This window comes from Balaenoptera physalus, assembly GCF_965194825.1.
Source record: "Balaenoptera physalus genome assembly, chromosome: 12".
Classification (NCBI taxonomy): Eukaryota; Metazoa; Chordata; class Mammalia; order Artiodactyla; family Balaenopteridae; genus Balaenoptera; species Balaenoptera physalus.
Genome location: NC_138897.1, coordinates 72263501 through 72291216, shown reverse-complemented (window position 1 = coordinate 72291216; position 27716 = coordinate 72263501). Strand labels below are relative to the sequence as shown.

Here is a 27716-nt window from a genome sequence, read left to right as displayed (position 1 = left end):
AACAAGAGAAAGCCCTCGCACAGAAACGAAGACCCAATGCAGCCATAAATAAATAAATAAATAAAAATTAAAAAAAAAAAAAAAGAACTAAGATCCCGCAAGCCACACGGTGCCACCGAAAAGAAAAAAAAAAAAAAAAAGAAGAGGTGACTTGCCCTGTACACACACTCTGGAAGAGCTAGAACCATGATTTAAATCTAGTTCTGCTATGCATTCCCTACTCCATTTTTCCTTCCAAAAGAGCTTAGAGTAGCAGCTGGCAAACCACAGTCTAGGGGCCAAATCTGGCCCACTGCCTGTCTGTTTTTGTAAGTAAAGGTTTATTGGAACACACATGCTCATTCATTGAGGTACTGTCTCTGGTTGCTTTTGTGCTACAGCAAAGTTGAGTAGTTGCGACAGACATAGTATGGCCTGCGAAATGTAAACTATATTTACTACCGGGCCTTTACAGAAAACATTTGCTGATCCCTGGCATAGCACATTTCATTGCTACTGGGTACAACCTCGTGAGGTTTGGCCACCCTCTCAGAAGAAGTGAAAACAATCTTATTTCCTGAGTTCTTTTCCTTTTGTTTGCTGAGAAGTCACATCAGTCGTCTTTTTTTCCCCACCTGCCAAGCAATTAGCTCATAAAGGCTGCAGCCTGAAGGATTCCCCCTGAGTGTTTGTTTATAAGCCTCCTTCCAGCAGGACGCTGCATGTCTAAACCACTGCCAAACTTTAATAACAGCATCGACTGCATCACCTCCCATCAAAAGCGAACAGGAAGCCTGGCTCGGCTGCCCAGCTGGGTGGATGTCAGTTGTGGACAGCTGCAAATTGCCTGAACAAGGACAGATGTAGCTTGTCTTTGCCTCTCTTCTTCCATGTGAAAACTTTTCGGGGGGAAGATTAGACTGCTGTTAGGGAAATGAATGTGTTGATTCTAATCATGTGAGCAGGGAGGCGGCAGAGGTGACATGCAGCAGGATGGGCTCCAGGTCATTTACCTGGAATGCAGCCAAGGCAAGACTGGGCAAACAACAGAATTCCAATGAAGCTGGTGCCCAGGACACTGAGCACAACAAAGGAGGCATCTATGAACCCATGGGTCACGGGGTGGGGGGGGGGGGACAGCACGCGGGGGACAGAATTCCCAGAACTGTCCAACTGGAAGTGATTTAACCACTGCCTAGGCTTATACCTCTGCTCTAAAGCTCAGAGCTTGCCTGTTCTCGAGGGGGCTCTTCTGTGCTCTCTGCTCTGGGTCTCACTCTCATGGTGATGCTGGTGGTGATGATGATGATAGTGTTGAGAATGAGGATGGTGAGGATGGTGATGATGGTGAATGATGATGGCGGTGGTGGTGGTGGTGATGATGATTACGATGGCAATAAGGATGGCAGTGGTGGTAGTGGTGATGATGGAGGTGACAGTGATGATGACTGCTTGGTCTGAATGCTGGCCCTCCACTCCATTCATATTTTGAAATCCTAACCCCCAAGGTGATGGTATTAGTAGGTGGGGCCTCTGGAAGTGATCAGGTCGTGAGGACAGTGCCCTCATGAATGGGATTAGAAGGCAGAGACAGTCCTAGACCCTTCCACTGTGTGAGGACACAGCAAGAAGGCACGAGCTATGAACCAGGAAGAGAAGCCTTGCCAAAATGCGACCATGCTGGTGCCTTGACCTTGGACTTCCCAACCTCCAGAACTGTGAGTGGTACATTTCTGTTGTTTATAAGCCACCCAGTCTATGGTATTTTGTTATGGCAGCCTGAACAAATTAAGACAGTGATAATGATGATGATGTGACAGTGAGTTTGCTTTATGCCCTGTGATAAGCATTTAAATGCATTATTTCATTAAATCTTCCTCGAAATGATGTGATGGAGTTGCAATGATTATCCCTATTTCATAACATAACAGAGACACAGAAGGTGAGCATCTTGACCAAAGGCACACAGTAGGGAAGTGATGGCACTGAGATTTGCACCTAGTCTCCTGACTCCTAGTTCTCTGCCATTTCTGTCAAGCTCCTACTTCGTTTGGTGTGCATTTTTTACGCCTCCTATGTGCCAAACAATGTTTGAGGGCAAAGGTAAGCGAATTTTTTTTTTCTGTAAAGGACCAGTTCATTAGATGAACTGATAAACTCCGTCTGTTTAAGCCAGTTTGAGGTTTGTCACTTACAACCAGAAGAGCTGTAATTTAGACCAGTTCACTCATCCATTTCTATTTCCACATGCTTGCAATTCCAAATCAGCCAATTCTCCCCAAAAAAACCATTTTCTTTACCATTGCTTGGTCTATCCTCAAGTTCTGAGGTCACCATCTACTTTCTCATTGTTTAAGTTCAGCCAAAAAAGACAAAAAAAAAAAAAAAAGGCACCAGAAAGAGACGAATTGTTTTTCAAACCAAATTATAGTCTGGAAATGAATTTAAAACATTAAGAGTCTGATCTGGGGCTCCCTGGGACCACTGTCTCCTGAAGATGTCCAATTGGGACAATGATTGTGCTTTCAGTTGTGAAGATTAACCTTCCCAAGCCTCTCTGACATGCAATTAAGTGTGGCTAAATCTCATCTAAACAATTCCAATTGGATTTATTTTAATAATTTAATGTACACCTGCACTGTTCAATCATTATCTCCTCCCACTTTTCTTTTTTTTTTTAAGTAACTTTGGGAGGTTAAGTTACTCTAATTTCCAGCAAGTCTAAGGTGACAAAAGTTCAACTGATGAAGTCTCTGGGGACAAGATTAGTATTTGCTCTTCTGTTTGCCATCTCCAGACTCCATGCGTTATTTGTAATTGGTATTAGCAACTTTCAATTCTGATTAATTACTGGAGCGTCTGTTTTTGATGCAGAAACAAAGCCACAAGTCAGGGAGTAATAGACCCAATTATTCCTAGGTAGGCTTTTGGTAATAGATTCTATTATCTAGATATCTCATCTCAGAGGCAGACACAAAGAAACTCATTTCGTTAGATGATAAGACCTCTTGAATTGAGACAAGCACGTTCACCACCCAGGATCAGGAGAGCCTGGAAAAATTCCGCTTCAGAAATATGTCTGGGGCTGGCAACACCAGGTTCTAAGTCCCTTTTAGGACCAAGTTTCTTTTGTATGGAAACCTTTGTGGGGAGGCAAGCAGAAGGAGCCCACAGTGCCTGGAAGTGGGGATGATACAAAGGCCCATGTCTTCCCCTGCCAGCTGAGAGCACAGGAGGCCGTGACTAGTGGGGAGGGAAGCAATGTGTGAACAGGGAGTTTATAAATGTGTTGGGCCATTTTGGATCACACTGAGATAACGGGACAGTAATTAGGAGAGCTATCTCCCTGTCAAGAGAGCTATAAAAGGTGTTATTTATAACCCTGCTCATGGCCCCAAATGCCCTCCACATGGAATGCCTTTTTAAATACTTCAGTTCCCAGCCAAAATAATTCATCTTTATGCTCTGAAGTTCAGAGCCATTGGCGGGAGAAAAACACTGAGAGCTTTTTAAAATGAAACCCTTAACTTTTGGTTTGGTGGATATACCCCCAGGGGCAGGTGGTGGGAGGGGTCTGTGTTCTGACCTAGAGTTTGGAAACATGTGTCTTCGGGCGGCCAAAAAACAAAACAAACCAAAAGCAAAAACAAACACAAAAACTAAACAGACTCTGGCTCTGGGCTTCCTGAAGCCCTTACCAGCTACGGCCAGATTCTCAGGAGACAGGAGAAAGAGAACCAGAGGGGAAGATGGAGCAGCCAGCATGCCTGCAGGGACAGCTATGTGACAGGCGGGGCGAGAAGCATGGTGTGGATTACTCGCTTCAGTCTTTCTGAGTAGATCTGATCACACCCATTTCATACATGAGGTGAAAGCACGTCCTCAAGAGCACAGAGTTCTCATAGTGAAGTAATCTGGCTTAAAAAAAGACAGTCAGTGAGCGATGACATTTGACATGAGAGCCTTCGGACTCCACGCTTCTGCTCTTTCTACTCCGAACCAGGGCAGGGCGACCCCGCCCCAAGGAGACTCCAAGCCTGTGATGCGCTGGAACCAGCTCCCACAGACTGGCAAGGGCTGACTGCTGACTTTTCAGGAATTTTGCGAGCCAGCTGTTACACAAATACGTATTATTAAAAATCGAATAATATCAACTTACAATTAAATAAATCACATTAAAGACAAAGGTAACACGTACTCAAAACACACTGCTTCCTAATCTTACTAACATTCTGCCCAGGCTTTTGAAGTTGTTTTTGGCTATCATGTCTGTCCAGTGGAGATGCCATGTAACAGTACTACTGGGCGTGGCTTCCCAACGCCCCATATCGTTAGCTGGAAACCAGCCCCGGGGGAAGATTCACACCACAGAGGAGATAGGAAAACACTACAGACCAACTGAGATTCCACCTACGATGGAGAGCCGGTTGTTAACCCTCTGCCAGAACACGGCCGCCCCAAGCTCTTCTCCTGGTGATCTAGCAGAGTCTTCCCAGATCCCAGTTCAAGGGAGAACCTCTCCATTGTGTCCATGGGAGGCTTTCTCCTCACAGGAAAATTCACCAACACAGAAGGGAGACATCCCCTCATCTCTTTTAGGACTCACATTCTTTTCATTTTTCCCCCCCGAAAGTGGAAAATATACCCCAGAGTAACACCAAATAAATAATTCATGAACCATATATAATTGATGCTGGGTTTAAAGGAAGTAGAGCCATGAGTGGTTGTCTATTAACTATTTATGACTGCTCGGGCTGCTGACAAGCCAGGCTTGGTGCGGAGATCTCACCCAAGCTCCCATGTTTTATTTAAACATTATTAAAAGCACACAGCCTGCAGCGAGGCCTTCCATCCCACTTAGAATTAGACTCTGCTGTGAAGTCACCTCTGGGTGTTGGAAAGGTTAGGACTGGCTTTTGCTGTCACTGCTACTGACTTTTTCCTTCATGTGGAAGGTGTTAGGCTGCCTCTTCCTTCCATCCTTGAATTTTTCTCTTCTTGATGTGACCCCCACTCCAGTTTTTCTGTGACCTGGGGCGCATCACATCACCCCTCTGCCCTGAGTCTCAGTTTGACCATCTGTAAAATGGGGAGTATCACAGGCGTTACCTTAAGGGTTACTGTGAGGATGAGATCAGGGCAGTGATTATTAATGGGGTGACTTTGCTCCCCAGGGTACATCTGGCAAGGTCTGAAGATTTTTTTTTTTTTTTTTTGGTCACACATCTGCCTTTATTGTGAGCAGCCGATGGGATACTTCCGGCGCAGTAAAAAAAAAATTAATTTACAAAAGCAGGGATTCAGTGAAGCCGCCTGGTTGGAACCCTTGGGAGCTCATACGTAGATGCTGACCCAGAGCAGCAGGAAGAGGACTCCAAAGCCCATGAAGAGCGAGGCCACGAAAGAGATGAGGAGCGCTTTGTAGATACACCGAGTGGATGCGGTGGAGGTGACCTCATAAACGAAGAACCAGGCGGTGAAGAAGATGCCAGTGGCCAACAGCACCACGGTCAGATGCGGAAGGACAGCCGGGTTCACTGGGCTGGTGTACCTGCTCATGGCCGCAAGCTCCACTTTGCCAGGCCCAGGGTAATCCACCGCTCCGCCACCGGGGGAGGTATTTTTGATTGTGATGACTTGGGTGGGGAGCTACTTGCATCCGGTGGGTAGAGGCCAGAGACGCTGCTGAATATCCAACACAGCACAGGACGCCCCACATCAGACAGTTATTCAACCCAAAATGTCAACAGTGCCAAGACTGAGAAACCCTGGATTACAGAATCAAAGGCGGTATTACTTTTTATGACTCACTTTTTAAAAAAGTACTTGAATGAGTAAATACCACGTGTCTAAATCTTCTGAGGAAGAGAATGGGTTTGAGCTGGTGAGATCTTGGTCCAGATTCTAACTCAGCCACTTAACTGGGATTGTGACTTCGGAGAAGTTGCTTCAGTTCTCTGATCTCAGTTTCTTTATTGGTGAAACAGGGATGGTTAACCTCAGACAGAGAGGCTTAAAAGAGAGATCTCATGTAAAGTCCTTAACCCAATGCCCAGCACACAGAGGTAAAGCAGTAGCTCTCATCAACACTGCCCCAGCCATCGTGCGTGTAGGACAGGATGCGGCCGCAGAGCTGGCAGACTTGTGACGGAGTCTGAGTGGACCAAGAAAGAGTCATCGGAGGAGTGAAAAGAAAGGGGAAAGAAAACAAGGGAGCATCTATTAAGTGCCTACTGTGTGCTATCATCGGGCACTTTCACATACACCATCTCATTTACTCCTCACAGCCTCCCAATGAGATCGGTTGTTTTTTGCTCCCAATTTACTGATGGGGAAACTGAGGTTCTTCAGTGTTAACTTAGCCACCCGAGGTCTCGTACTTCAAGTCCAATGCTCTTTCCACCAGCCTGCAGTGAGCTAAGGTGTCCTCCCCAAAATCATATCCACTTGGAACCTCAGAATGTGACCTTTTTGGAAATAGGGTCTTTGCAGATGTAGTTAGTTAAGATGAGGTCATACCGGATTAGGGGAGCTTTAAATCCAAGGCCTGGTGTCCTTATGAGAAGAGAGGACACAGAGACAGGGCAGAGAAGAAGCCCATGTGAAGACGGAGGCAGAGATTAAAGTTATGTGGCCGTAGCCAAGGAACGCCCGGAGCCCCCAGAAGCTGGCAGAAGGAGAAGGAGTCTCCCTTAGAGCCTTCCCAGGGAGTGGCCCTGTTGACGCCGTGACTTCAGACTTCTGGCCCCCAGAACTGTGAGACAACACATCTCTATTGTTTTAAGACAACCAGCTTTTGGCAATCTGTTACGGCAGCCCTGAGAAGCTAATACACACCCTCCTCCTCCCCAAGAGAAGCCAAAACAACTGTGTGAGGAAATGAGAGAGAAAGAGAGAGAGAAACCACATGTCCACACCCAGTCAAGTGAGAACTTGTCCAGCAAGAGAAGCAGCAGGAGAGAGCAGGTGGCAGTGGGGGGAGGGAGGGGTTTTGCAGCTGGCGGCCAGTGGGGGAGCTGCAAGGAGAAAGAAGGAAGAGAAGAAAGAAAGGCGGAGGTGAAGAGTCTGTGTTTACATCCTGATATGTGGGTGTATCTCTGCCTTTCTGGAGACCTGGACATGGCCCGCCACACGGCTGGCGTGCCCTAGACATTTGCTGAATGCAGGTCAGAGACGATGACGAGGTTGAGACGACCATGATCAGACGGCTGCTCGCCCAAAGCTGCTGGCCAGCACTGCATCCTCCATGCAATCTTCTCCACGTCTCCCGGTTCTACCAAACCACTGCCTCCTTTGCTCGCACATCCCATCCTGTACCAGTAGTATTTAGAGACACATGCATCTCCTCCTCTGGAACTTGAGATCTCCAGAGGCACAGTCCCTGGTCCATTCACATCTGCATCTCCCATAACATCAGGCACAGGGACGGGCACATGGTAGGACGCAAAGTAAAGTGTGTTGATCTGAAAGTTCCAATTTTTAAGATAATTTTTGAGCTGTTCTCTCAAAAGGTAAAACTTCAAAACGCTGTGGAAACTATTCATTCAGCAATTTCTGAGAATCTACCTGTGCCTAACCCTGAACTGGAGACCAAGAGTCAAATAAAACCCACCCCCCTCTCTCAGGTGCTCCCTGTCTAGGAAGACAAGAACACAAGCAATGACAATAACCCGTATGAATGGGGTGAACACAAGGCGATGTGGAAACACAGCGGAGGTACGTAACTTAGTGACGGGTGGGGCTAACAGTGAGGGCTTCCTGGAGGTGAGCCCTGACCTGTGACAGGCTGAGCAGGCGGGCAGAGGGATGCAGAACAAAGGTGATGAGCCCAGAAATGACCTGGCGCTGGGGCCTGACGCCTTTGTGCTTGAGCAGATCACGCAAGGTGATGAGAGGCACACAACCAAAGGCAGAGAAGTCTACAGAGGCTAGATTTCTGGGAAGAAGTTGGGGCTTTGCTCTGAAGGCAGTGGAGAGCCATGGAAGATTTCTTAGCAGAAGAGCAACACAGTAAGATGTGTCCCTTCTAGAATGACCTTTGGCATGGAGGAGCAAGAGTGGAGGAACAGTGGGGAGCCAAGATACAAGCTAACTGTACAGGCCCAGACCAGAGGGGTTGCAGATTAAAACAGAGAGCGAGGACACGGGGTTGGGACTGGAAAGGATGGATTTGAAAAATACCTCAGTAGGATAAAATCAGCAGATGTGGTCATTAATCTGTATGACTCAGAGAGAGATGGGCCACCGTGATTTCTAGCTTGGGCCACTGGGTGCTGAGCTAAGAGTGAGCAGAGGCGCCATCTAAGGTTTTCAAGGGAAAGTTAAGACTATAGAGAGCCAGGCCAAGGTGCTGAAGGGTAACCCGACAGGTGTAGCCTCCAAAGCCAGTGCATCTGGCTGAAAGCCTACAGAGGGCAGGCCTTCCTGTCACCCTCAACTCTAACTCTTCCAACTGTCCTTGACTGCCCTTGGTCACCCTGTCCTGGGGCTGAGGTGGTTTCCCCTGAGCTCTGTCACTATTGAAAAACAACAGGATATAAATCCACGGATAAGCTGTCTTGCCACCCCAGTGACAAAAGGACTTGAATGATTTAGAGCCAGAATATTCTTGTCTCCATAATGGTTCCTGGAGTCGCCAGGAATAGTGCATTTACGAAAATTAATGGCAACACCTCATTATTCTTTTTTCTGGGAAGAGAAGTTCCATCGGCTGGGTAATTGATCCTGATCTGGACGTGCCGGTTTGCCAGCCAGGGGTGTAAATCATTCACACGGAACAACCTGCGGCCCTTTAAACCAACACCAGCAGTGACAAATGGGACAGGGTGTGACGGGCGGAAAGGAACACTGAGGGGAGATCCATCAATATCCTTCCCGCTTCTCACCAGGGCCCAGAGTGTGGGATCCTTTTTGGGGTCTCCGCAGCAGAGCCATTTTTCAGCAGGGTTGGGTTGGGAGGGCAACGTGGTGTCCCAGTGACAGCTTTAGCGCTGGACACGCAGGGAAGCCCATCCCAGCTCCGCCACTCCTGACTCTGCAGCCCTGGGCCAGGCGCCCCTTGCATCCATACCTGCTGGGGTGACGTAAGCGTGAAAGAAGATGACATCTGCAAAGAGCCTGAGCCCAGAGCGACTCAATCAATGTTTATCCAAGGAATGAATGAAGGAAGGAAGGAAGGTATGCTTGGCCCAGGAAGCTCAGAAATTCACTATCCCTCCCAGAGAGATGTGAACTTATAAACAGAAGATGAAATGGGCAGTGCTTTACTCAAAGAAGTGATGTGTGGCGATGACCGGGAGCACGATGCCGGCCGGTCTTCTAAGAACCCTCCAAACCCAGCGCACAGACCCTTTGCTTTGCCTGTGAAAGCTCTGAGCGACCACTGCAGAGGAACATATAAAATACACAAGCAATGGCCTTGGCAGTATCTCTCCCTTCAGCACGCGCTCCTCAAGGGTGAGGGTGTGTCTTGTTCCCTGTTGGTCCCCAACATCCAGCACTGGGTTTGGCCCAGAGTAAAACCTAGGGATACACACCAATCGCATGAACGAAAGAACCAGAACCCTGACTGACTGCCTTGCAGGTGAAGTTTATCGGGAACACATGGCACGGAGCAGCTCCCCCCTTACCTTACAGGGGTAGGTTGGAGGAAGGGAAATTGGTGGCACAGACATGAACCTGAGAGGTGAGATGTCACCTCCTGGGATGCCTGGAAAAGTGCCAGGATGCCACGCAACGGGAGAGGCCTCACCAACAGGGTTCCTCTGAAAATGACAGTGTTCACTGAACTCTCCCACTGAGCAGCATTCTGTCCACACTGCGAGTGTGTAAAAATCAGGGACGTTATGATTCCCTGCCCCTCCCCTCCAATGCCCATCCCCGTGCCAGGCCCAGAGTTGGTGTTGAATGAATAGATGGATAAATGAAAAAGTAAGAAAATATGATATCTTCTCCTCCCCCAGAGGAAATATCCCAGGGCTCAAAGGCAAGGGGCCTACTTGAGGGCAGGTCGGTTGGGGAGCTCGGGACATCCTCTATCAGGACAGGTCTGCCAGCCTAACACTGTCCCTGTGAGCCCTGCCCATCCACGGAATCACTGCAGAGACAACCGGCTGTGCAGGAACACGCCCTCCCTCCGTAGTGGGTCGAAGGGTGGCCCCCCAAAAGTTACGTCCTCCCAGACCCTGTCAATATGGCCTTATTCAGAAAAAGGGTGTTTACGAATGTAATTAAAGTAAGGGCCCTGAGATGAAATCAAATTGGATTTAGAGTGGCCCCTAAATCCAATTACAGGTGGCCTTAGAAGAAAAGGCAGATGGGTATCTGAGACACCCACTCACAGGATGAGGAACCATGTGAAGACAGAGGCCGAGACTGGAGTGACGCGGCCATAAGCCAAGGAACACCCGGAACCACCAGAATTTGCAAGAGCAAAGAAGAATTCTAGCCTGGACCCATCAGAGGGAGCAAAGACCTGCCAATACTTTGATTTCTGACTTTTGGCCTTCAGAACTGTGAGAGAATAAATTTCTCTTGTTTTAAACCACCCAGTTTGGGGTAAACTTCTAAGGCAGCCCTGGAAAACTGATACACCGCCCAACCCCAAACACACCAAAATAAAAAGAACAGTTCAGCCTCGGTAAGCTTACCCAGAATCTTACAATGAGAAAACAGAGAAAGATGCAGGTCTAATTTTAGCATACACATAAGCTTTGTGCTTTGCAGTTTTGACCCATATATGGGGGTTGCATTTAATCTTTTCCAGATTCTAGGGCCTTTAAAGATCTGAACATGTCCCTGGGAATGGGGGTAGGGAGAGGAAAGTGAGAAGAGAGGGGAGGAGAGGGGAGGGGAGGGGAGGGGAGGGGAGGGGAGGGGAGGAGAGGAGAGGAGAGGAGAGGAGAGGAGAGGAGAGGAGGGAGAGGGAGAGAGAGGAAAAGAGCAGAGGGGAGAGGAGGAAAACCACTATCTGATGTGACGGGAAAGCCTGGTGTCCGGCCAGTTGAAGAAGACATCGGAGGAGGAGTGTTGGGGATGTTCTCTCGCTGCAGCCAGAGATGGCAGGAGGGGGCTCAGCTGCCAGAGGAGCAGGGCTGGTTAATGAGGAAGTTAGCCCGTCAGTTGGAAGAAAGAGCCTTTCCCTCTCCCAGGGCCAAGGCGGGTGGAGAAGCTGCCGGTCACGGGGCTTGGATTTGTCTGGGAACCTGGGTCTCTGTGCGGAGCCTCGCCTCACCCCGACACGACAGCCGGGCTGCTGGCTTGTCAGGGGCAGAGCTATGGGGATGACACCGGCCGCGGGAGGCAGTGGCCCGGGAAACATACTTGCTGCAGGAGGACAAGGTGGTGAGACTTGTCACAAAACCAGAGTGGACAGGGCAGGGAGGAGATGACGACGGTGATTTAAAGCCCTCTGGGCCGAACTGCAGCACGTTCTGGGTTGTCTCAGAGAAGGCTCTATGGTGGAGGGCAAAGGGGGTGCCAGACGCCTCCCAGGCTGCAGAAGCGGAAACCTGGAGGCTCGGGGATATCTGGGCTTGTGGGGAAAAGGAGGAGTGGGCGCGCTCAGATGCTCTGTGATCCCTGCAGGAAACTGTTCTCCGAAAAATACAATGAACAATGGAGAAACCTTCCCATTGGGAAGGAAACGAATTTTAAAATGCACCTTGGGCCACACCAGGGGACAAGCATGGCTTAGTGAATAAAAGCAGAGACTACAGAGTTGGACAGACCTGGGTTCCAAGTCTTACTTGCATGTGGCCTCAGGCAGGTGAATGTACCGCTCTGAGCCTCAATCTGGCACGTGTGTCCCCATGCCTCAGTTTTCCCATCTACTTCACAGTACTGACAGGAAGATTTAAACAAGAAAGGTTTAACCCAGAACCTGGCACATAGCCAGTGCTTAATAAATGGTGGATTTAGCATGATCGTTTTTATCTTTTATCTTTGGTTGCTGTTAACAGCCCAGAAAGAGCTCTGACATTTACAAGGTATGACCTTGACACATTATCTCAGCTCTGTCAAGCCTCAGTTCCTTTATCTGTAAAATGGGATAATAATACTGACTTCACAGGGTTATTACGACGCTTACACGGCATTATGGGTGTTAAGACTCCATGCAAGGGAGACATTTAATAAACGTTGGTTCTCTCCTCTTTGCACGAGGCCGCCCTGCCTCTGGAGGAGAATGTGTGAGGCAGGAAGAGAAAGTCCGGAGTCTGAGGCACAAAGGTGGTCGGAAGTCATCCTGCAGGAGTGAATGCGATTGGCTCACTTTGGACCTGCCCCTGGCGTTTGCAGCCCATGGCAGTGTCGGCTCACAGCCCATCCCCTTCCGGTTTCTTCCCTGCTTCCGGTCTACCCCCAAAGGCCCCAGGGACCAGGCCCTGAGGCTCCCATTCAGAAGGAAGGAGAGCTCCCCTCCTGAACCCTCTGTCACAGGACCACACTCACCAGCTCCACGCACCGCCGGCTGGCCTCGGCCTCCCGCTGCGCCAGCTCTTCCATGTCCACCTTCAGCTCCTCCAGGCGCCGCTGGTAATACTGGCTGCTCTCCCTCTGCTGGGACTCGGCCGTGGCTGCCTGTGAGAGCTCCTCACCCATCTTCATCAGGCTGTCCCGAAGCCGGATCACCAGGACCTGCAGCCCGGGCAGAGAGCACACGCCCACTCTGGAGTTAGAAGCCTGGGGCCCGACACAGGAGGCTCCAGAAAGAAATCTTTTGCTGAGTCTCTGTGCGTTTTTATAAAGTAATCAGGGTAATAATCCTGATTTCTGGTACAAAAATGAAGAAAACATAGAAAATGATAGCTGCTATTCTGAAAGGCAGTGTAGCTTAGTGACAGATGCTGAATTCGTGTTCTGGGTTCAAATCCTACCTCTACCTCTTCCTGGCTGTGTGACCTTGGGCGGGTTATTAACCTCTCTGAGAGACAGGATGATGTCCGGGATGCTGTCAGGGTTGAAAATGTTAAGTTATGCAGAAGGCTTAGCTTGGTGCCTGGCACACAGGATGTGCTGGGTAAGGGCTGGGAATTAAGATTTATAGCGACCTTCATTCAGCTCAAGGTTTGGGAGGTGGAGTGGCACGGTGGAAAGGACACTATGCCAGGGGGTCCAAATCCCTTCCCCAACATGGATTCTGGTTTCCCGATTTGTAAAATGAGGAAGTTTGAGCAAATAATCTCCCATGAGCCTCAGCTCTAATATTTCACGGCATTTTTCTTTGTGTGTGTGTGGGGGTGGAAATCCACAAGGACACAATGAAACTATGAATAGAGAGAAAAGAGCCGTAAGCATCACCAGTGCTACAGAAAACCAACCCAAAGGCTGTTCTGCAGAATTCATTAGTCAGCCAACAAGTCTGGAACCAATCGATTCTGATGGGTAAATACTCGAGTGATGACATAAAATGCAGCCCACATGAATATTTTAGGTGCCTGCTAAGGACTCTGAGCCCCTTTCCAGATCAGAGACTGAATAATGGCCTAAAAGAAAAGCTTTATGATTTGTTTCCTCTTTCCCCTTTCAACTGGAGTTTAGCAACGGTTTCAAAGGGCAACAGGAGGGTCATAAGAAGCGTAGTCCTCCAATTGTGTCCCCAAGGTACCCCATCTCAAGGACCTGGGATTCTACTAAATTCCAATAATGATGGCAGAGGGAAAAGTGAATTTGGAGATAGAATCTGCCATTTAAAGTTACGCTACAATTGTTTTCTTCTCTGCTATCACTTGACCATGCTAGAATCAAGCAAAAAATGATATGTGATATAGCTCAAATTATGTATTTAGTCATTTAAAATATAGTAGATCAAAGTTTCACGGTGATCTGCAGAGACAATTATGCCTTGAGGGATCCCTTGAGCAATTCCGAGAACCACTGAGGGCCAAGGCAAAGAATTTTTCTCTTGTCTTCATCCAGAGCAGGCTTCTTAGAGACCAAAAGCCCAACAGGGGATTGGGAGTAAATGTTTCGGAATGAGAAGAGCAGCCTCCCATCGCTCAGACATACCGTCATACTTTGGGTAAGCCCCCTGGCTGCAGGGAGATTAGAACCTGAGACCAGGATGGAGCGAAGGTCAAGAGTCAATCTCCTCCTGTCACTGACACTACCTGGCTTTATCTTAAATAACTCACTTGACCTCTCTGGGGCCATCTTCTCATTCTATCCTGCATGCCCCATGGGGCTGTGATGAACATCACGTGGAGTAGCTGATGTGGAAGGTTTTGGCAATGGTGATCTCCTCGGTAAATGTCCCATGTCATTGGTGTACAGAGCTAAATGTGAATACAGTCACTGAACTCCACCCCAGCCCATCCAAGTCTTACCTGTCCTTCAAGGTCCAGCACCAAAGCCACCTCCTCCTGTAAGCCTCCCTGATTCCCCAGCCTGAAAGGACCTCCATCCTCCAAACCTCACAGCCCTCTCTCCTTATTATGGGTATTTATGTACATATCTTACCCACATCTCCTACAAAGCTCTATGCTTCTGGAAAACAGAATCTATTTAATACATCTGTCTTCCACACACCCAAAACAAAGCTTAACACACACTAGGGGCAAAATAAATTTCTGCTCAAAAACAAGTGTCGGGTGCATACGTGGATAAGTGGTTGGATGGAGATGGGCAGAATTGGATCAATGGATAAAAACATGGACAGACAGAGGGGTCAAGGTCTGAAGGAAAAGAAAAGAATAGAGGAAGAGAAGAAAAAATAGAGAAAGGAAGAAGAACAAATGGAAAGGGGGATGATGGATGGACCGATGATGGTGTATGGAGATGGAGACAGAGGAGGTGACTAGGTTGAGTGAATGGGGAGCTTGTGAGACAGTGCGATAGAAGACAGGAAGGAGGGTTGGAGGAAGGGAACTCAGGAGATGGATGAGTGATACAGATCCAGACAAAGGCATATGAGTGGACAGGTGGACGGTGGGAAGAAGGATGGGTTCACATGAAAGCCCTCATAGCTCTAGGCCCGAGCAATATTTACACGCCACCAAGTACCTCAAATCTCTTGATCTGCACTTTCTGGAACTCTGTCTTGTTCTCCAGGTCACAGATGACCGCCTCCTGCCTGCTGACGATGGCTCGGTCCACTGTGGACTGCTCCAGGTACTCAATGCGCATCTGGGCCACCTGCAGCTGGGGACACACCCAAGAAGGCCGCTGACCACCTGGCAGCCCCGAGTCCCAGAATCGGGGGTCCCAGCAAGACCCAGCCCCGGGCCCATCCACGCTGCTCCTTCTCAGCTCAGGTGCACAAGCACGAACTGCTGGATCCCAGCTGAGGACCCCACACGGGACCCTGCCCCTTCCTGTGCCTTCAGCTTCCCAAGAGGCCTTTCAGTCAGCGCCTCTCTCACCTCCTCCTCCTGCCCTGATGACGCACCAAGCCGGGCTGTGGACAGCAAGCTTCAGCATCAAGAACACAACCAAGAGTGGGTTTGGGAGCCAAGCACATATTTCGGGGTTCCACACCTGGCTCCCCACTTTCTAGCTGGGTGTGTCGGGCAAGTCAGTGTCCTCCCTTGAGCCTTGTTTCTTCATGTTTGTGTGTGAAGGAGATTAGTGCCTGGTACCCGGCAAGCCCCCAGCAAGTGGCCACTCCTGCTATTATTTTTGTTCTGCTTGTTGTCACTCTGTGCCCGAAGATACTGCTGGAGAGTAGGTCACTCCGACAGCCACCCTAAGTGGGCACACGCAATGGTTCTAGAAGAGCTTTGAGAATTTCATGGATGATAGCAACCCACTAGGTAATGAGGGAAATTTAGGGGTGTTTGGAGGAACCATGACTTCAAAGGAAGAGGTCACAAAGGATGGTGATCCTGTCTTGCACAGACCAGCCCCTTCTCCTTGCAGCCATTTCTCAGGGGTAAACATCCTGCACGGAATGCCTGATGAGCCTCACTGCGTGGGGCATCTGTGGATCCTGCACAAGCATGGGCAGGAGTGTGTGTGTGTGTGTGTGTGTGTGTGTGTGCGTGCGTGTGTGTGTGTGTGCGCGCGCGTCTCTCTCCCCTCTCTCCCCCTCCCTCTCCTCTCTCTCCCCCTCCCTCTCCTCTCTCTCCCCCTCCCTCTCTCTCTCCTCTCTCTCCTCTCTCTCCCCCTCCCCCTCCCTCTCTCTCTCCTCTCTCTCCCCCTCCCCCTCCCTCTCTCTCTCCACCCCCCTCTCTCCCCCTCTCCACCCCCCCTCGGGATTGTCCTCAATCCATCTGTCATGCAACTGACGTTGAGTGAATGAATGAATGACAGTTCCCAGGATCCTCCCCCACAATACGGCAACTCTGAGCACGTACTTGTTCTTGAAGCTTGTGCTTCTCCTTCTTGGCTTCCTCTAGCTGCAGCTGCAGTTCCTGGATCTGCCCAATGTCGGCAGCAGACTGGTAAGACGAAAAATGTCACCTTGAGACCACAGGCTTTGCTGGAAGTCCCTTCTCCCCCTGCCCACAGATGTCTACGTATCACAGAGCATGACAACAGCTGGTTCTAAAGGGCACCTCACATCCTCCCCAGTATCCCTCATCTCGGTGTGCACCCAGTCACTCCCACTACACAGGCCCATAGCTTCGGTCAACTGTCCAGCGCTTTATTATACACCCTTGAGAGCCCAGACAGAATGAGCTGGCTGCGGCACCAGGACCAGAATTCTGAGGGAAGAGAACTATTCTAGGTCAGGTAACTGGGATTCTAGACCTGGATACCAGCCTTGGCAAGCCACAGAACCACTCTGCACCTCAGTATCCCCATCTGTAAAATGGGCTGATAGTCTCTGCTGAGACCCTCTACATAGGGTTTGTCCAGAGATTAAAATGAGGCAATGGAGAGTAAAGGTCCTTTAAAAAAGAGTTGAACCAAACTGTTGAACGCGACTATCCCCAAAGAAAAGAATTCCAGAGGATAGGAGGGCCCCTAGCTTTCTATTTTCCACAGGCATTTATTATTTAAATTATTTATAATGGGCATACGAATCTACTGCTTTTGTAAATGAACAAATAAACTTCCATTTTGAACAAAAGTAAGTGTGATTCACAGTTGCTATTTACCTGTGTGGCATTTATCCCTCCAAGGTCCTAGCACCAGAGAGTGGCCTGACCACATCACCTTCTCACTGTCCCCACCTACCCCACCCAAGGCCACCACGCCTTCTTCCACCCGAGGCCATTACCTGAGCAATGAGGTCCTTGTGCTTCTGCATGAGGTCGTTCAGGTCGTCCTGGTCCTCATCGATGCGCTTCAGGAGGTCCGCCCTCTCAAACTGCAGCCGGTACAGCTGCTCGTCTACCTGCGGGGGCAGGACGATGGCGGGTGAGAAAAAGGGGGGTAAAAGGGGGACTACAGGGGGCTGATGAAGAGCAAAGGCGGGGCTGGACTTCCCTAGCGGTCCAGCGGTTAAGACTCCCCTCTTCCAATGCAGGTGGCGTGGGTTCGATCCCTGGTCGGGGAACTAAGATCCCACATGCTGCGCAGCCAAACAATTTTTTTTAAAAATTAAAAAAAAAAAAAAAAAAAAAAAAAGAACAAAGGGGGACTTGCCTGTGGGTGTATCAGGTGAGTGAACATCTGCCTGTAAGGGAGGCCATGGCTGTGTCAATGAATGCTGTGTGTGTGTGTGTGTGTGTGTGTGTGTGTGTGTGTGTGTGTGTGTGTGCTGGGCCTGCCTGCGACTGCGTGAATGCAGCATGTGTGCACGTGAATGGATATATGTCCGTGTAAGCCTACCTGGGAATCTACATACATACAGTTTAAGTGTACATGGTGCACATGTGTCAGTGACTTCAATAAATATGGCTAAACTTAAATGTATATCTTACCTACGAGGGCATTTATTTTATATGCGTGTCTGGTGATTTTGTATGTGAGTGTGTACATTCATCCTTGCGTGAGCATGTGTGTGAATGTTTGCGGGCAAGTTCCCCTTGATCTAGCACAAATAAAATCTGGGACAAAAGGGCCAATGGGGATCTTGAGAAAAGCTTTTGCCAATAAATCTCTAGCTCTATCTAAACTTCGGATTTCACATGTTGTGTATAAATTTAAGCCAACCCTGTACATCCAGACGGGGCACTTAGAAACCCACACCCAATCTTCACCAACATAATAGATCCATAATATACGTTCATTTGTTCCTGTTCAGCGTTGAGCACACAGTAGGCCCATTACAGGTGGCTGGGTCTCTCTTAGGAGTGAGCCCAAGTGGGCCCACAGGCTACCCTTGGCTTAGCTTAGAAGAAAGGATGTGAAGAAGTAGCCCAACAATAGTGACCAAGTGCTCTCGAGGGTGGTGGTGTGTGTGTGTGTGTGTGTGTGTGTGTGTGTACAGTAGGTCTACAATAGATGGCCGGGAGCTGCTTCCAGTGGTGGGCACACTGTGGGCTCACAATAGATAGCTGTGCTCCCACTTCAGGTGCTGAGCAAACAACAGGCTCGTACTGGAAGCATCCCCATGGGGCTGAGCACACACTGGGTCCACAGCAGGGTTCCTGGCCTCCCTTCGCACAGGTGAGCACACAGCTGACCCTCACGTGTGTCCTTACACCTTTGTAACGCTCAGCGCTGAGTAGGCTGCCTGTGCTCTCGGAGCGTCCAGCACCCAGTAGGTCTACAATGGATGTCTGTACCTCCAAGTACAGTACAATGAGTGCCCCGGTCCCTCCTCTAATGCTGCACACACAGTAGGCCCCCAGCCCCAGGAGGGACCGGTACCAGGCTCTTGCTGCGGGTCACGCTCTCCAGCTCGCTGTGCATGCTCTCCAGGTCGGCCGTCAGCGCCTTCTGGGTCTTCAAGGCATCCTCACACTTGGTTTCACTCTGCTGCAGCTGGACCAGGCAGGAGGGGGAGGGGAAAGGGAGAGAGGCCTTGTGACACTGTCTCCTAGAACGTCCCTCCCCTCCAGCCCAGCCCGGCCCCTCCCAGGCAGACGAGTACTTTACAGGCGACCCTCCCCTCTTCACGGGTGTTCATCAACCCACAGAGGGGGAAGCAGAGGTGTTTGCAGTAGGGGCAGCTGGGTTCTGAGCCCACTCAAAACTGAACTAGCACTGCCTCACGAAGTAAAGCCAGGCGACCCCCAATTCAGTGCCAGGAGCGAGTCCCCAGTTCCGTTCAGCAGATATTTGCTGTCGCCCACTCAGTGCCAGGCACGGGGCATGCACAGAACAGTCAAGGTGGCCCCTTCCCTCCCGTGGGGGAGACAGGCAGAGACAGGTAGTGACAGCCCCTCTGAGGGTACCAGGAAGGGGAGGGTATGGGGACCCTGGAACACAGGATGGGGGCTGGGAAGTCTTCTTGGAGGAGGTGTTCATAGTTCATTCAGTGGGGACTTGCCAAGTAGACATTTTTAACCAGAGTTGTGAACCCCCTTTTAAATGGTAGGCAAAATATTCTGTGTGTGAGCATTTCCTGGTACATGACTTTCACTAGATTCTTGATGGTTAAGAGCCACTGACTCAAAGTTTCTCCTCCTCACCCTTTTTTTCTCTTCCTTCCGTCCACATGTACACAGTAGGCCTCCTAGCCTAGCAAAGTGGGGCCATGGAGATAGGTACAATGACCTGTGTGGCCCCACAAGACAGACACTTCCCCCGGGAGAGACCACAGTCATGCACAAACCCTAAGTTCGTTCTGCGATTGAGTTTCCCCCTGATTTCTGAACCCTAGAATCTCCAAGCAGAAAACCACCTTATAAATCACTGAAGGCAAACATTTGAGGTTCAGAGAGGGCTGGAGCCTTGTCTGAATTCACAGAGCTACAAGGAGCAAAGACACCACTTGTATCATCCAGACCAGCTCGCTTTCTCAACTGCCAGGCCACTGTCCCTCCAAAACAGTAAATGACATTAAGGCTGGTGCTAACAGATAGGGGAAAAAGAAAAGCCAACTAGACCCCTACTGAAATGACATGTACACAATCTGATCCCCGAGGCCACCCAGTGAATGGGGCGCATTGATTTACGAAAGGAAAATGAGGGAGCCAGGGCAAAGGATGCCCCAAGGACAGCTGACCAAGGCGGCGGGGCTCTGTGGGGAGAGTCCGCCTGGGACCGTTTTCATCTTCCAAACTGGGCAGAGAACATCCTCCTCAGAATGTCCAGGAGCTCACCCCAGATGCTAGAATAATAGTAATGACACGGGAGGTGGGGAGCAGGCAAGCTGCCATTCGTTCCAATATCGCCCGTCAGTCCTCCTGGCAGATCTGGGAGGTGTGCACTGCTAATACCTCCATTACGCAGGCTGGGAAACCGAGGACCCAGCCTCCTCCCGCAGCTTCCCCACACGGCACCCTAATCCCAGCCCCACCCCACTGCCAGCAGCCTCAGCCCACAAAAGCCCCATCTTCAAGGCGCCAAGGAAAGCGTATTTCTGCAGCTCGGCTCCGTGCTGGGCCTGGGAGGAGGGCTCGGTGGCCCGTTTCCCTCAGCGACTGGAAGGGATCAAGACACACTGAGAAAAATGATGTGGAGCAAGGGAGGTAACTGGCATTGTTAGAGCATAATCGACAGAGGAAATGAGAAGTCAGGCGCAGTCTCATCTTCCCCGCAGGCGAGTCCAGGGCCTCTGGGAAGGCCGGGGGCGGGCGGGGGATGCTGGGGATGGAGGGCTGCCCAAAGCCAGCCCTGGATTCACACATAAGTCAGAGGCCTTGCTAAGGAGAGGCATTTAAACTAAGACCTAAATGATGCAAAGGAGACAGCCAGGTAGAGCTTTACGTGGAAAGGTGCCCTGAGTGGAGGCAAGAGCAAGTGCAAAGGTCCTGAGGCAGGAACAGGAAGGAACTCGGTGCTGCAGAACAGAAAGACAGCCAGTGGAGCTGGCCAGCTACACAGAGAAGGCCAGGAGGAGGCGATGCTGAGGAAGTGGATGGGGATCACATCAGTGAGGCTTGTGAGCCAGGACGCAAAGCTTAGCTTTGTTTTTAGTCTGTAGGAGAACCACGGCTGCTCTCTGAGGACTGAGGAGGAGGGTGGCATGATCTCCCTCTGGCTGCTGTGGGGAGGAGGGGCTTTGGTGGACAAGAGTAGCAACAGGGCAGCCAGAGAGGATGTTGCTGTGGTCTTCCAGGAAGAGGTAGGTGGAGGTGCTCCAGTCGGAGAGGAAGGAGAGGAAGTGGAGAGAAACGGAAGGGTCTGCGCAGGGTGGTGTGCAAGGAACAAAAGAAATGGGCAGGCAGGAGCAGATGGGCCAGCGTGGGAGAGGATGTCAGATAACTAGTAGTGGAAGGGAGGTGTCCGGCGGGGCCCCGCTGCCAGGCCAAGTTGCTCGGCCCAGAGCCAGGAGGCAGGCGAGAGCCATTGTGAGTAGCTCGACAGGGCAGAGCCGATAGACAACAGCAGTTCCCCTCTGCTGAGCCCCTCCTTCAGCTGAAGGAGGGTTTCATCAACATGATGCTGCTGGTTCTTCTCTGAGCCCCTGGAAAAAGAAGGCTCTACTTTTATCCCCATTTTACAGACGGTATACCCAGACATGCTCCTTCCTTTCCCCAGTCTCCCTGGAGCAAGCAGGGAGAGGGAGGATTTATCCCCAGGCAGAAAGGAGCGCAGAGGCAGCATGCAGGCAGTGGAGGGCCTGCTGGCATTAGTCCCAGCTCCCACTGGGCTGGAAAGAGGACTATCTTGGCCCTGATGGTTTGGGCATGAGTGGCCACACCGGCTACTGTTGCTTGGGGACCATTTCTAGGGCACTGGGCTCTAGCGGCCTTGCTTCACAACAGCGTCACAACACCTCTAGGAGAAAGGCACCACCGTGAGGACCAACTGACCTCGGAGGAAACTGAGGCTCACTGAGGGGAAGCAACGTGCTCACAGGCACACGGCCGGCAGCAGAGGAGCCTGGTTGTTCCAACTCCAGAGCCCAAACCTTAACCACTGGGCTCCGCTGCCCCTCATGGAAAGCCATGCTCTGGAAAGAGTAACATGGATTAAAATGAAGAGAGAATTCCAACTGCGGAGAAAACAGCCGAGTGGCTTGGTGCCACCATGGAAGCCACTCAAGCCGTGTCACGGTGACCTGAGCCAGGCGGGGACTGTAGAATGAGAGGTAGACACATCAGGAAGAATGGACAGAACTTGGAGTCTGAACCCACGTGGTGGCGCTGAGGAAACACGTCGTGACCGGAGCCTTCCAGGGATGCACGAGTTCATCCCAAAGGGGAGAGGCAGGAAAGCACTACCCGTGTGGCATCTGCTAAGCGCCAGGTGCACCACGAGCGGGGCCAGAGCGTGGGCACTGGGGCCAGACCTGGGGGGTCTGCCTCTCGAGCCAGTCACTGAACTCACCACGCCTCAGTTTCCTCATCTGTAGAGTGGGGACGGTCACATCCTACCACCCGTGAGGGATAAACCAGTGAAAACATGAGCGTGCTTAGCACAGCACCCAGCACTGAGAAAACGCCAAAAAAGCAACGGTGGATGTCGCTGTTGTTTGTCTCCTTCAGCCCTTAACAGCCTGAGAAGTGGGGACTTTTAACCCCGTTTTAGAGGTGAAAGTGCCAGAGGCCAAGTGAGCTGTCAAGGTCACGGGGCCAGGGGGAGGCAGGGCCTGGACCACAGTCCCAGGGAGGGTTTTTAGGCTTCCTGGCCGACTGGGATGTATGCAGGGAGGGTGCCAACCCCAGAGGCACACAAGTCAAGCAGGCCCAGATTTTCGCTGGGCCTGGGGCTACTGCAGCAACACTAGGAATCCCCCAGCCCATGGCCTCCGCCGGGCAGGCCCGGGGTTGCTGCTGGCGAGCCGTCTTAATGCCGAGCTTTAAAAATTTCTATTTATTACACTTCAGGGAGCAGGAAGAAATACAGGCCATCTCGGGCTGATTTTCCATTATGGTTGACGTGGCGTAAGAATAACTCACTGCACATTATTTCCATATCGGGGCTGTTTGACTGACGTTTTTATGAAGTCAGGCGGCAAATAGTGTCAGGGCTGAGATCAGCTCCCTCAGCGGTGCGATGCTGCCACCGCTGCTCTGACAGTGTCCTCCCGGGAGGAGGTCCGGGGGGAGCAGTCAGAGCAGCCGGCTGGCAAGCGAGTCCCCAGGAGGGGCTCTGGGGGTCCCACCTCCAGCCCTGGCAGCCAGCCTGGCTATGAGGATCCCACACCCCCCTTTCAGCTCCAAGTCACCATCCGGTCCCCATGGACAAACCTTCCCAGGTTCCAAGCAGACCTCCACAGCATGGGGTGGGGAGCGCTGGGGGAGAAAAAGGCCCCCCGGGATTTCCATCCCTCTCCAGACCCAGCGTGGGGCGGGACCCACAATAGGCTCTCAGTGACACAACTGATTTGATTTTCGCACAAGTTCACGTTTTTCTTTCCTTCCAAATCTTGTTTCTTGCAAAATCAATACAATAACTTGCAAAGTATGTGGGTACAAAGCAGCAAAATGTCTTTAACAGCCAGAAACTCATCTCCCCCTCACACACGTCCGGTCACGCTATCATTCACTCATTAGATCAGCCACCCTTCCCCAGGGGCTGCTGAAAGGCAGGGTGTCATTTCCTCCCCAGCCCCTGAGCCAGGAGCCCTCTACCAAATGGACACCTTTGTGCATGAACGAAGGGTGTCGAAGCTCTGGCCTGGGGACATGTGGTGAGGTCCTGACTCTTGGACCAGTGTGGGAGGACACTAAGGGTCCTCAAAGCCTGAGTTCTGGGGGGCAAGATGAGACGAGCGGCATCCAGGCTCGAAGCGCTGCAGCGGCCCAGGGGGCTGCCGTGCACGTGGGTTAGGAGCCTGCGCTCTGACACGGTGCCAGGCGTGGCTCTGCCGTCACTCATTTAACCCTGACAACAACATGCGGAGCTAGGGTCAATGGCCATTCTTGTTGCTACTGTTGAGGAAACTGAGGGATAGAGGGGTGAGGTGACTTACCTAAGGTCACCCCGGTATACTACGTGGCAGAGCTGGTATATGGAACTAGGCAGCCTGGCTGCCAGCCTGTTATGCTCTACTCCTGTAACAGCAGTGCCCACCACGCATGCTCCAAAGGGAAAATCCAGTGATGTGACTGCACACGCCTGCTCTCATGTCTTTTGACAGCAGCATCCTATCTTCTCTGCAAAGAATGTCCACCCCCAAACGTCCATGATGGGGCCAACCCTCCTCCCTCAAGCCCAGAGAAGATGCATGCAACTCAGCCTAGCCAGGCAGAGCACCACCTCCTGCTGGCCACGGTAGTTGGTCGCGGGACAACAGCATGATGGACACCAGGATTTTGTCTGTGACTACGGACACAAGATTGGCTCTTTCTGATGCAGGATATAAGCTTGGAGTGTCTGGGGGCCCTCCTGCCACCAAGAAGGAAGAGATTGCCTAAGAATACAAGGTGACATCAAGGTTGTTGAGGCGAGAGACACATTCTTGATGACATGGTTGGAGCACCTAGATCCAGCCAAGCCTGAAGGCAATCGCAGCCTCAGAACTTTTCAGATATTTTGGCCAATAACGTCCCTTTTTCTGCTGGAGCAAATTTGAGCTGGGTTGCTGTTACCCAGAACCCAGATACAGGATGAGTGAGCAAGTCAGAAGAGCTAATACATACACAGGGTCAGCCACAGGGTAAGCAATCAGAACTGTGGTGAGAGTGTTTGCTGATGCTCTTCTGTCAAAAGTTGGATCAAAGTAGCTCCCTCCAAAACCCTGCGACAGAATAACAAACATCTATTTAACTATTCTGCGTATGGATCCCTCCTCATAGGGGGATAAATAGTCCCCCTTCCGGACTGTTCAATGGGGAGAAGAAGGAGGGATGGATTTCTTCAGCACCAACCATATCAGGCATGGTATAGGCCTTGATGCTTATTATGACCGTAGCCTACAACAGCCCTGCAAGGGAGTAATCAGCCTGGGCAGGGGGGTGACTTGCCCAAGGTCAGAGTCAAGTCCATGAGACTCTAAACCCAGGCTGTTTCTGGGCCACCACCAGCCCCCTCTGCACACAGTCTTTCTCTATTGCTGAATTCATCTCAGGCGTTCTCTCCCCAGCACCCACCCCCTCTCATTCAGTGGGAGGGCGATTGAGATTCCCAGCACACAGACAGCAACTACAAACCGATGAATAGCATTACTTTCCTATGCAATGCCATCTGCCCACTTTAAATACCTGGGTAAAATGTTTGCTCTGGACTTATTAAGCTATGAGATGAGTTGGCTCGACACACGGAATGAGGTGGGGAAAGAGGGAAAATTCTGATATTTCAGCAGAGCGGTCAGAACCTGGATTTCTGGGTCTGATTGAACAACTCAGAAGATTTAAAAATACCACATTGCAAACGCCACGGGGAAGTGCTCTAAGAAATGGTGGCTTTGGCAGGCTGATCTCAACACATCCCAGGCCTTGACATCCCATCAGTGCACTTGGAAGAGTTAACCTTCAGTAGGAAGGCTTTCCCTGAAGGGACTCACCAATATCTCAAACTACAGACAGCCCTGATAGGGAACAAATTTAGTAAGTGCAACATATTAAAAATGTCAGGTCAGGTCCACCAATGGTCTGTCCAACTCAGAAGTTTGATGACAGTGGCCTCAAGGGAAAGTTCCTCAGACCATATGGTGGTTACTCTCTGTGTCCTTGATCTCCAACTATTTGGGCATATACTAAACATTCCATGATTTTCCTTACATTGTGCTGGACAACCATCGTCTATGGATGCACTGAAATGCTTCCTGAGGATTTACTGTTTCCATCATCTTCATCTTCAGAGTAATAATAATCATGACGAGTAGTGGAATAATAATAACCGCTCTCTGTGGATGCTGACCATGTGTTTGTTCATTTGCAACATGTACCGCGTCTGTGAAGTACACAGTTTCATCTTCACTTTATCGATGAGGAAACTGAGTCTCAGAGAGGTCAGTTAATTTGTCAGGGTCACACAGCTATTAAACGGTGACTGGAGCCAGGACACAAACTGAGGTCTCTTTTAAACGCACCGCTTTTCCTTGTAAGCCCTGTGGCATGTGCTTACCACCTGCTGAGTAAAGCAGGTCTCCTTTTACTTGTTTTATGTCTGTTTCTTTGAGGGTTTAGGAGTCCTTTCTAATTTTGTGTCATAGGATCTAAGGATGGCACAGGTCCTACATGATTGAACAGACTTCAAGAATTTCCTTCCTGACTTCCCTCTGGTGACAATGGATTTGTAACTCACAGGTGCTCTCCAAAGAGAGAAAGAAAAAAAAAAACACAACACTTGGAAAAGCAGGATAAAATACTCAAAAAAGGTTCTCCCTGCCCCCATCCTATTCACGCCCCCCCTTTTAAAATTATATTCCAGCTCTCCAGTGCTCCTCTAAATAATTAGTACAACGTCTGAGGGCCTCCACGTCTGTCTTCCCGCTGGACAGCGGGCTCTGGAGGGTCACTGGGTCTTGCTCACCTCTGGGGGCCCACACAGTAGGGACTCCACACCCACGTGCGGAGGAGGCAAGGCTGCGAGGTCAGCTCAGCGCATCACTGAGCAGGCCCCTGTCGGCGGGGCTGCCCACGTCTGCAGCCTGAGCTGCCCACCACCCCAGGCGGCTCGCAGGAGCCCCGAATGCCCTCTCGGGAGGCCACCCGCTGCCTGGCCGCCCCCGGGTGCTCCTGAGCACAGATCTCTGACCCAGATGCCAGCAGGTGTCCACAGAGAGGCTCCACGGTAAGGACAAGGGGCAGGGGCAGGACCCTGCCAGCAGGAGCAGACGAGCTGGATGGGGAGAGCAACCACAGACACGTTCAGCAAACCCCGGGGCCCCGAGCAGCTCCCTTTCTGTAAAGCTGGAAGGAAGTCTGTCCAGGTTCCACAGGGGAAACCCAGTCAAGGCCCAGCTTCCGGGTGGGCAGGGCAGAGGGTGTTCTCATGAGACTTCCCTTTAATAAAAGGGTTCTTTCGCACACACAAAAATACACACATACTTGAAAAGCACCAGGATAGATTAAATCTTCCTTCCTCACTTTACAAAAGAAAGCTCTGAAGCCGCCCACCCTCCCCGCCCGCTTGAGACAGTGCATACTGGGGAGGGGCTGGATGGCCTCCAGCGGTACACCCTACGGAAATGCACACACATGTGCCTCCCCCATGTAAGATAGCATGGGGAAACATTCAGAGCAGCTCTATTCCTAACAACCAAAATCTAGATGACTTACTTGTCCATCAATAGGAAGGTGGCTAAATTGTGATACAGTCTCATAAACTAGCAAGGAGAATGAGGCAGCTAAGACATATGGTAACATCAGCAGGTCTCGTCTATATCAGTGGAACAAAGAAAGCAAGACACAAGGAGAGAACAGGCGGAGGATGGGAATTCAGCCAAGGGGTAACAAGAGCGGATGAGTAACCGAGGAACAGCTTTTAAATGTGCATCTGGTTCACTGGCTTCTCCCCTAAACCTATGGGTACCTTTTGAGAACAGGCCTTACGGAGAGGCCAGAATTACTTAGGGCTTGAGGCACTGGCTCTACGGTGACCAGCTCACCCCTGTTTGCCTGGGACTTTTTTGGTTTCAAAATCAGAAGTCCCGTGTCCCGGGAACACGCTCAGGGCTCTATGAATGGTGTCACGAAACTGAGCACAGGCTGTTAACACATTCTAGGTTGGATCCTGAACAGGGAGAAAAATTGTTACAAAGAACATCAGTAAAACAACAGGCAAAATTTGAATAGTCAGCAGATAAGATCAGGGGTCAGCAACCTTCTCCTTCAAGGACAAGCTAGACAATATTTTAGGCCATGCAGGCCAAGAGGCAAAATTGAAGTATATATGCAGGTACTTAT

The 27716-nt window shown here is 50.6% G+C and overlaps 1 protein-coding gene and 1 pseudogene across 4 annotated transcripts in view; both read right to left on the bottom strand.

Annotated features, from left to right (window-relative positions):
* Nucleotides 1-27716, bottom strand: part of MYO18B (myosin XVIIIB) — a 233625-nt gene that overhangs the window by 49021 nt on the left and 156888 nt on the right. For all 3 annotated transcript variants that reach the window (XM_082416250.1, XM_082416251.1, XM_082416249.1), the window contains 5 exons: nt 18679-18792; nt 17141-17257; nt 16272-16355; nt 14980-15117; nt 12430-12615 (listed from right to left, as the gene is read on the bottom strand). In XM_082416250.1, the coding sequence (XP_082272376.1) occupies nt 12430-12615; nt 14980-15117; nt 16272-16355; nt 17141-17257; nt 18679-18792 (639 nt within the window). The remainder of the gene's footprint in view (nt 1-12429; nt 12616-14979; nt 15118-16271; nt 16356-17140; nt 17258-18678; nt 18793-27716) is intronic.
* On the bottom strand, nt 156-6037 carry LOC309639315 (dolichyl-diphosphooligosaccharide--protein glycosyltransferase subunit TMEM258 pseudogene; annotated as a pseudogene). Its single transcript has one exon. The product of its transcript is annotated as a dolichyl-diphosphooligosaccharide--protein glycosyltransferase subunit TMEM258 pseudogene (transcript).